Source organism: Letharia columbiana, assembly GCF_014066305.1.
Source record: "Letharia columbiana isolate WasteWater2 chromosome Unknown Sc0000025_s0, whole genome shotgun sequence".
NCBI classification, from domain to species: domain Eukaryota; kingdom Fungi; phylum Ascomycota; class Lecanoromycetes; order Lecanorales; family Parmeliaceae; genus Letharia; species Letharia columbiana.
In genome coordinates this window covers 571,463-580,791 of record NW_023501067.1, presented here as the reverse complement: position 1 = coordinate 580,791, position 9,329 = coordinate 571,463, and the positions used below count along the sequence as shown (strand labels likewise).

At 51.6% G+C, this 9,329-nt stretch overlaps 5 protein-coding genes across 5 annotated transcripts; 3 read left to right on the top strand and 2 right to left on the bottom strand.

Annotated features, from left to right (window-relative positions):
- Positions 1-71: 71 nt before the first annotated feature.
- Positions 72-589, bottom strand: HO173_007686 (uncharacterized protein; the record flags this gene model as incomplete). Its single annotated transcript, XM_037309586.1, has 3 exons — positions 72-210; positions 277-436; positions 484-589. The coding sequence occupies 3 exons, from the start codon at positions 587-589 to the stop codon at positions 72-74; spliced, it is 405 nt and encodes a 134-aa protein (XP_037163665.1).
- Positions 590-1,871: 1,282 nt separating this feature from the next.
- HO173_007685 (uncharacterized protein) lies at positions 1,872-2,933 on the top strand (the record flags this gene model as incomplete). Its single annotated transcript, XM_037309585.1, has 2 exons — positions 1,872-2,107; positions 2,165-2,933. The coding sequence occupies 2 exons, from the start codon at positions 1,872-1,874 to the stop codon at positions 2,931-2,933; spliced, it is 1,005 nt and encodes a 334-aa protein (XP_037163664.1).
- A 108-nt stretch (positions 2,934-3,041) lies between these two features.
- HO173_007684 (uncharacterized protein) lies at positions 3,042-3,742 on the bottom strand (the record flags this gene model as incomplete). The annotated part of the gene is made up of 3 exons (XM_037309584.1): positions 3,042-3,311; positions 3,518-3,537; positions 3,703-3,742. The coding sequence occupies 3 exons, from the start codon at positions 3,740-3,742 to the stop codon at positions 3,042-3,044; spliced, it is 330 nt and encodes a 109-aa protein (XP_037163663.1).
- Positions 3,743-4,391: 649 nt separating this feature from the next.
- On the top strand, positions 4,392-5,938 carry HO173_007683 (uncharacterized protein; the record flags this gene model as incomplete). The annotated part of the gene is made up of 2 exons (XM_037309583.1): positions 4,392-5,001; positions 5,055-5,938. The coding sequence occupies 2 exons, from the start codon at positions 4,392-4,394 to the stop codon at positions 5,936-5,938; spliced, it is 1,494 nt and encodes a 497-aa protein (XP_037163662.1).
- A 1,390-nt stretch (positions 5,939-7,328) lies between these two features.
- On the top strand, positions 7,329-7,969 carry HO173_007682 (uncharacterized protein; the record flags this gene model as incomplete). The annotated part of the gene is made up of 2 exons (XM_037309582.1): positions 7,329-7,334; positions 7,364-7,969. 2 exons carry the CDS (start codon positions 7,329-7,331, stop codon positions 7,967-7,969), a joined length of 612 nt encoding a protein of 203 aa, XP_037163661.1.
- Between the last annotated feature and the right edge of the window lie 1,360 nt (positions 7,970-9,329).

Below are 9,329 nucleotides of genomic sequence, written 5' to 3'. Positions count from 1 at the left end.
CAGGTTCCTTCATTCATCACCGGCTTCGAATATTTCCACTCTCTTGCGCATGCTCATCCGCCACCTCGTATCTACCCTGACGGCCTGATCGTGTCGGTTCCCTGCCTGACATTGTTCCTCACATCATCGTTCCCCGGGTTTGCCTCCTCGTAGATCGCCTGCTTGGTCTCTGGTCCCCCCGGCCCCTCGAAGTCTCGTGCTTTGGTTGGACTGGCGAAGGGGTCAGTCGGTTCTGTCCCAAAGCGTTTTCATGGGTGGGCTGGTGATCCGACTTACTGGCCCGATCCGCCCTTCTCGCCAGGCTTGGAGATCAGATCGCCTCCTTCATCGACGGGGATTTCGCGGTTGTCGCCGGCGCCTGATGCGGCGGAGCCGACTTTGATGGTGCTGCCGGGGAACCTGTCGGTGACGCTGGTGTCGACGCCGGACTCGGTGGCTAGGAGGGCTTAGTTGAGTGGTGGGGTAAGGAAGGGAGGTGCATACTTGAGTCTGCGGTGCTCACGCCGTGTTTGGCTTGGTGGGAATTGAGGTCACGCTCTGCTTGGCGGGCGATAGCCATGGGGTCTTGGCCTTCGTATTCTTTAGACATGGTGAAAGATGTTGTATCGCTGACTTTGGAGTGGTTATGAGTTTGTTGGCGGTTGTTCACGTAGCCAGAAGAATTACATGGAAATTTGTGGTGGAATTGAAACGCTGATGATGTCACTCATCGAAAAGCTGATAGGGCTGAAAATCGGCCATTGGCAACGGCCATACCGAGCTCCGGACAAGAAAATGATTGATAGGCCGTTCAGTTCATCTCGAAGGATGCAATTCTATGATCATGAAAAGTCCGTTGCAGAGAATGAATAATTTTACTGGTTTGCTAGTATGTTGTTATACGGGAGGTACTTTAGGATGTGAGGATTATCCCCTACCTGGACGCACAGCAATGGCGCCAAAGCAAGCGCGCGGTACTTGGTTGCTAATTTGCTACGGCCTCAAATCATACTCTGAAGAGTGAAGACCGCCTTTAGCAGACTTATAGCACATGTCATGTTCATATCTTGATTTCCATTGCAATTACCTATACGTTAGGATGATACAATACACCAAGACGGTGTATTATCATGCTGATCTGTAGTTGAGGATGAACAGAATTTTAGGATGGTATGTGTCGTCGTGTCTTTGCGTTTTGATTTCTATTGTTGCCGGTATGTCTACAAGATAGACTGGTTCTGTTGACTACTACCAGGTAAGCACTTCCAGATCTGCGGAATGTTGTTACAAGCTGAGCAAAGAGAAGGAAAGCCGCAGCATTGCATTTCTGGAGATTTATCTACGTGTGATCTGCTCCGTACTCTCCTTGTATGAAGCCATTCATGCGTTTTTATGCTTGCAGTGTTGTTGACTCGGATTTATCGGAGATTGCATATCCTAGGCTCGCGCTGGCACCAGGAATAAGGGATCTTCCCGGTTACTTTAGGGACTACCTCACTTTTTTGCCCGGTAGCTCCCGTAGTGGAGTTAGCAATTACGGTAGTGACGCTCTAGTCTCGTTCCCAACAGCCTTCCCCTCTCACAACCAGACTCCCAAGTGTTAATAAGTGACCCCACTCAGACCCAAGCTTTTCTTCCCCTCCACCGAGTTTCTAAGCGGCACCATATACGATGATTGAATATTCACACGCTTTACCCGGCTGAGTTACATCCGCATTTATAGCTACCCAATATCTCGCAGATTCGTTCCAGGAACGGCGCCGGGCATGATCGGTCGGAAAGCTTCGAGGCTTCTAGCCGAGAAGCTCAACCCCCACTGAACTTAAAGTGTATGCTTTCGACGCTTGCCATTGACACATCTGCCATCCCATCCCTTTAAACGCCCCGCAACCATGTCTGCCCCTACCCCCGCTGAAGAACAAAACCAGACAAGCGAAACCACACATCTAGCGACCCAGGCGCCAGCGCAAATTGCTCAAGCAGAACCTCAGGCACAACCTCAAGCAGCACAACCTCAAGCAGCACAACCTCAAGCAGCACAACCTCAAGCAGCACAAAAAAGAGCACCAGTACAAGCGGCAGGTGATATTGCCATCGACGACAGCAATTCTGCGTACAGTGATGATCTGTAAGTCAACCCTGGAAACCCGTAGACATTGTCGTTTGGCCGCTCAAGCTTATCCAGTTCCACCTACACCGCATCTCTCACATCAAGTGTGCTAAACTTTCCCACGGAAAATGGCCGCCGTTATCATGCCTTCAGGGAAGGCACTTACGTCTTTCCGAACGATGAATCGGAGCAAGATCGTATGGACATACATCATGAGATGATTTTGAAAGCATGCGGTGGTAAACTCCATCTGGCACCCTTGACTAATCCGAGACGTATCTTAGACCTTGGAACCGGCACAGGTATCTGGTGCATCGAGATGGGCGATATTTACCCTGACGCGGAAGTGATCGGGAACGATTTCAGCCCCGTCCAACCTAACATGGTACCTCGAAACGTCAAATTTGAAGTGGACGATGTTGAGGCACCGTGGACGCATCCCACCAAATTCGACTACATCCACTCCCGTTTCATGGCCGGCTCAATAGCAGATTGGCCAAAGCTTGTGCAGACTTGCTACGATAATCTAACCCCAGGCGGCATCGCTGAGTTTCAGGATGGAGACTTCCTTCTCTACTCTGAAGATGGATCGATCAAAGATTCCTGGTTGGAGAAGTGGAACGTAGATTTCGAAAAAGCAGCAAGAATGGGTGGACGTACCTTACGTCCTGGACCTCACCTAGAGGACTGGGTTCGCGCGGCAGGCTTTGAAGATGTCCATCGTGAAAAGATCAGGCTCCCTATAGGCCTATGGCCAAAGGACAGACAAATGGCAAGCAACACTTCTGAACACCAGCCAAGACTGTCAGAAGAGCCGCAGCTGATGATCTACTCACGCATATAGAAAGAGGTCGGGGCTTTCAACCTAGTGCAACTCAAAGAGGGACTCGAAGGCTTCTCACTTGTATTGTACACTCGCATTCTTGGCTGGTCTGCAGATGAGGTACAAGTTCTACTGAGTAAAGTCAGGAAGGATTTGGAGAGCAGAAACATCCACGCGCAAAACGACATGTAAGATCCCGTTTATCTCAGCGAACAAATCCCAGAAGGTCTCGCTGACGCTGTCGCTCGAAGATATGTCGTCTGGGGTCGCAAACCTAGTGTCTAGGTGCAGGAGAGCGCTTGATGATTTCTTTGGCGGTCGTTTGGATACCATTTCTGCTATTGCCTTCTGATCGCTGGCAACCGCGTCCTCTAAAGTGATATGATGAAACAGTTCGGGCTGGGAAAGTAATCATCTCGATAGCATCCATATCGCTTCCAAACAGACATGCTTCAGCTTGCCCTGGAGGCTTACGGGCTAGCATAATCGGGCCGGCGGAGTGCATGACCCGGGTGCCGGTAGTCCCATTTATGTTTCGGGCCCTTAAGGTATAACCTTACGCATCGAGCGAGGAAAGCCGGTATCTAATTTGCAGGGATACTTACCTTATCTCCGGGGGGCGAATCTAACACTAATGTACTCTACTTGTAAAGCCCTTTTCAGGATCAGTATTGAAAAATGAAACTTGCTTTCTAACATGAGCCCATCGGTGTTTTATACCTATTTATACAAGTACCTATTTATACCTTATTGTGAGTCTCGAGATGCATAGCAACTCGCTAAAAGCTACGCAAATACCCTGTTGCGAAAATAGCCTCAAGAACGGACATGGTTGAAAGCCTCCCCCCTTGTAATAAAACAGGGGGTCGGAAAAGGATTTTGACAGTGCCGGCCCGGACGTTCTAGCGCCAAGCTTCAATGCGTGGCAACGTCAACGACACTTCCTCACCTTCCGCATCAGGTCGTTGTCAGCGCTACGGGTGAGCAGAAGCGAGGTCGTCACGGAAATGGCAGGTACTGCGATTTGCGTGCGGAGAAGGCCTGAGTGGGGTCTCTTATCCGTTGTTGACCCAGTAGAATCGACTCGGGAAGCAATGAAGCTTCCTAGCCACATGATCGCCGTTTCAAGCACATCGCGGTGCCTTGCATCACCTAGACATAGCCTAGTTCTTCATCGATAGCTGTCCGTTGTGGCAATTGGTACTTATAATAGAAATTCGAGTCCCCGCAGCAGGAAGCTCTTCGTTCCTCAGCCTTTTACCTTTGTGTATTCTACTTACACCCGCCTTGCAAAATGCGTGTTTCTACTTACATTAGCCTGTTGGCCACTATCGGTATCGTTGCAGCTAGAAATGCACAGCATGTTGGGAAATCGCTGCCAGAGCGCGCACCTAGGTCGCCCAGGTTTTTCCAAGACGTTCATTACCCCCTCAGTACAATAAGCGACAATATGTGAACACTACAAGCAGTGAGCCTTCAATGCACACGTCATTTGCCTTGGCACTAATGGGAGTAGAATTTGCCGTCAACGGATCTGCTATCCCGGATGTCGATTTTGACATTGGGGAATCGTACGCAGGACTCTTGCCCATATCCTCCAAGATCAACGAGACCCGAGAACTCTACTTCTGGTACTTCCCGTCAACGAATCCGCTTGCCGAGGACGAAATCACTATTTGGCTCAATGGCGGACCGGGATGTAGCTCTCTTGAAGGTCTATTGCAAGAGAATGGACCTTTTCTTTGGCAGTATGGAACTTTTGCGCCAGTCCCGAACCCATGGACATGGGTGAACCTCACCAACATGGTTTGGGTAGAGCAGCCGGTCGGGACTGGCTTCTCGCAAGGGACGCCGGATGTTACGGATGAGACCGGGGTTGCTTCGGAGTTCTTGGGCTTCTGGAAGAACTTCGTGGACACCTTTGGATTGCAGAATCGCAAAGTCTATATCTCCGGGGAGAGTTATGCGGGATACTATGTGCCATATATTGCGGATGCGATGCTGAATAGCAATGACACGACATACTACGACGTTGAGTCCATCTTGATCCACGATCCGAGTACGAGCACAGAAGCTGTGCAGGAGCAGAGTAAGCGAAACCCTCATGCAATTTCCAAGGAAAAAATACTTATAAGATTCCAGTCCCTGCGGTAGCCTACGTCGATTACTGGGCGCCTCTCTTCTCCCTAAATGCATCGTTTATGAGCTTTCTTCACGAGCAAGCCGACTCCTGCGGCTACACATCCTTTCTCAACGAATACCTCGTCTATCCTCCCGCTGGGCCCCTTCCAAACCCTCCAATGTCCAACGATACCTCCGGCGAATGCGACTTGTGGGATGCTATCTTCTACGCCGAACTACTCATCAATCCTTGCTTTGACATCTACCAAATCGCCACCACTTGCCCGCTTCTATGGGACGTCCTGGGATTTCCCGGCTCTTTCGATTACACCCCCGCAGGAGCGACCGTCTACTTCAATCGCACGGATGTGCAAAAGGCTATTAATGCGCCAGTAGAGCAATGGATGGAGTGCACCAATAACAACGTCTTCGCTGGGGATGGGTCAGATTCCTCTCCTCCGAGCGGGCTGTCCATCTTACCTGGTGTTATCGAGAAGCTAAATAAAACCATCATCGCCCACGGTGCTCTTGACTATATCCTCATTGCCAACGGTACCTTGCTGATGATCCAGAACATGACCTGGAATGGCGCCCAGGGTTTCTCGAGCAAGCCGTCAGATGAGTTCTTCGTGCCTTACCACACGCAGGATAACCCAAGCACTTTAGCGGGTGCTGGTGTCTTTGGCACGACGCATACTGAGCGAGGTTTGACTTTCGTCGAGGTCAGTCTCAGCGGGCACATGATTCCTCAATATGCGCCTAGTGCGTCTTATCGTTTGGTAGAGTTCATGCTGGGGAGGATCGATAGCGTCACGGAACAGGGCTGCTTTACGACTGACACGGCGTGTACTAATGGGGATGGAACTACGAATTACACCACTTTGTGCGAGAATGGGACATGCTAGAGCATGTAGGTGGTGTGGAGTGTTTGTCGAAGTGATATGTACATAGAATAATGCATGCTGGCCCGTTTGGATGCGCTTGTATAGGTATGGCCCCCTCAGTGACCAGGCCAAGACTGCTTTTCCTCTCGGTCTCCCAAACCCGGATCCATCTTCTCATATGCTGCATCACAACGCCGTCATCGGCCGAGAATGCCCATAACGCTGACCAATATCTGACTAAGCGTATCAAACAGCCTTGGCATCATCGTCCAAGCGCAACTTCCATCCTGCATTCGAGACTGCGGAACCCCCCACTGTAGGCAAGAAATCCCCGAATCCGCAACTAGAATCCTGGACGGCAGATATGTGTGAAGAAGGATGGTGCCGCGAGGGAAACTTAGCATGTCGTGTCGCAAGTCTGCAGCACTTTTCCGTGTACAGGTTTCCTCCGAAGGGGAAGGGCGGGCGTTTCGTTCGTTCTTTGCAAATCGGGTTTTTGAAGCGACGACGATGACATCGGGTGACGGTTTTTATCCCGTTGTGTGGTGGGAGGGTATTTCTGAAGGTAGAGAGTTGGGTGGGGGGGGGGAAGCTGTGAGTGGAAGGAAGGTTCTTGGTGGTGCGGCGTGTTGGAACGTTTGGGGCGCTGTGGGGGGAGGATTGGGACGGTGGATGAGTGGTCGGTGAGACGCCTTGGGGGGTTGGTGGAGGGAGAGCGTTCGTTTCTTTCATGCCAAGGGTTCTCGTTGGGTGGTGTATTTGAGCGATGAAGGTGGGGTGGGCTGCGCTTTTGTTGTGGTTAAGGGGTCTGAGTTGGGGAACGGGCGCTCTGGGATCGACGAATGAGAGTTTGCTTGGGCAAGGGATATGAGCTGGACTTTTGCACTGGGAGGGAGGGGGTTGTGAGGTTTTGGGGAATTGTTTATGGAAGGTGCTACCCGGGGATAGAGAATGGAATGGGCTGCTAGAATACTTGACCATGCAAGGCCGACAGTCGAAGCCACAATCAAACAAGAAACCACTGTGTGCAGCACCGAGACAATCGGACGCCAGCAACAATCTGAGAACTTCAGCCATCAATTTGACACCATCATATCCCTCCACACCCCCATATTAAATCCTTTGCGGATTGTCAGCCACCTCAATGTTTCCATAATTATTGGGAGCCTCGGCCATGGTGGCATCCTCTTGGGCCAGCGGCGTGGAGCCCCTGCTACAGTTATGTCATTCCGCGATCGCTAGCAGAATAATGAGTGTCCACTCGCATCTCTGATCAATCAAACCAACCCCAGATCCCTCTGCGCCTGACAGGCTCCTCGGTACGCCTGTAGCTGCGCTCATAAGTCTCCGAAAAATGGTCCCCACCCCCGTGTCTGGAGTCTGAGCGGCCGGAAGAACCATGTCGTCCCGAATGACCGTGATCACGAGAGCGGCCACGGTTTTCAGAGTGACCCTGACGGCCCGAGTGACCAGGGGGTGGATGAGGGGGCCCCCGTTGACGGCGGGAAGATGACCTGCGAGGGGGAGGTGATTGACGTCGTGGAGGGGGCCGGGAAGGAAGACGTCGTGGAGGGGCCCGGGAAGGAAGACGTCGTGGAGGGGGCCGGGAAGGAAGACGTCGTGGAGGGGGCCGGGAAGGAAGACGTCGTGGAGGGGGCCGGGAAGGAAGACGTCGTGGAGGGGACCGGGAAGGAAGACGTCGAGATGACTGATGTCTCGGACGAAAAGGCTGATCTTGCGGACGACGAGGATAATCACGAGCGGGGGGTTCTACGTCTCGTGGGCGGCGGGACCGAGATCGACGAGGAGGTCCCTGAGCTTCCCCATAATGGTTATGGGTGTGTCTATGAGTGTGGTCATCATAATGAATATGACGGTGATACTCGAAAAAGTGCGGTTGGAAAGCCACGTCTGGGCCCCTCCTGCCCTGGTTGTCCCTCTGCCGGTCTTCTCTCCGGTCGGCCATGGCTTGGGTGTTCAGCGGAAAGCGAAGCTTATGCAGCTGTGTCAACTAAGCGAGAGATGATCGAATGGAACCTCCTAGCTCTGTGAAGCTGCTAGATGGATGGGAACCTGGAAGGAAGTGGCTCTTCTTAAGTAATCTCCTCCTCTTATCGCTCGTCTGCCTAGGTGAACGGTAACGCACCGCCTTTACCCAGAATCCAATGTGTTTTGGGCTTTCCTGGAGAAACGATTGGGACCCGACGCTCGCATGCCAGGTGACTTAGTCTATCAAGGGGCAAACATCCTTCATTGCTCCTTCTCTGAGACCAACCATCAAGACTATAGGACACGCCATCCGAGCCTTTGTTGCCGATTGAGGTCCAACCAGAGAATGGCCCGTGGCTCCTGTCCACGAATCTTCTCTTGCTGGACCTACGAAGAGTCATGAGTGTAAACACTTTCGCAGGCAACCGCTTCGGATGAGTGCCAACAAGCCGCAGGGTAGTGGCGAACATTTGCAGCGAGCGCATAGACAGCGTATTATTGGACTCAACGATGAGACTCACGTTTTCGGAAACATTACAGACAGACAGCGAGCCATCCTAGCTTATCACTCGTCCTGAACCTAGTGCATGACCACTTGTTGCTCGTTTTGATTCGAAGATCAGCTCTCTGGCAAGGAATTTCCATCACTCATCCGAATGGTTGAATGCTTCCTGCAGTATGGCATTCAGTCTCCCTGGTTTTACCTTCCGAACGGCGCATGAGAAGGCCAAGAAAACGCAAAAGATCGGCGTCGCTGTAAGCCAATGACTTCTTACTGCACGAAGACCAGGAGCCACGTTTTATCGGCCAATTGTGCAAAAGCTTTCATGGCCACGGGACATTGCCACCGTAACCCAGGAACGGGAAGCACGGGCCTCCCAAGCAGGGGGTAGGTTCTCTAGAAGCCATTGTGGAGAATGTGAGTAGGAGTATAATTCACAAATGCTCCAATTGGAGAGGAGGAGAGGCATGAAGGTGAATGAAGACGTTCCAGCTAAGCACATTGACTACGACACATTTTGATGGAAACAAAGCAACGACGCCCATCTCTAGATTTCCATAAGGGTGCCGTACCATTTTCCAGCTTGTGAAGCGGGGTCAGTGATGGCCGTTTCAAGGGTGGGAAATCACGGAGGATGGTCAGCGCCAAGAGCTTGCGACCTTTGGTTTCCCTGGACGCTCTTTCATGGCTTCTTCGCTTCTCTCTACCTAAACCATTCAAGTGACGGTAATCCGATTCTGCACGTATGTTGTTGCTTCACTGGACGATCTTTCAATACTTCGAACTGACTCCCCCCTGTTATTCTGCTCCAAGTCATCATGCAGGTGCATATCCAACCGCATCCAAGCACAATGAACCCGAATCCTTTGGCCCGGGACGAACAGAAAAAACGTCTGTCTTATACCATCGCTCACCATTGGC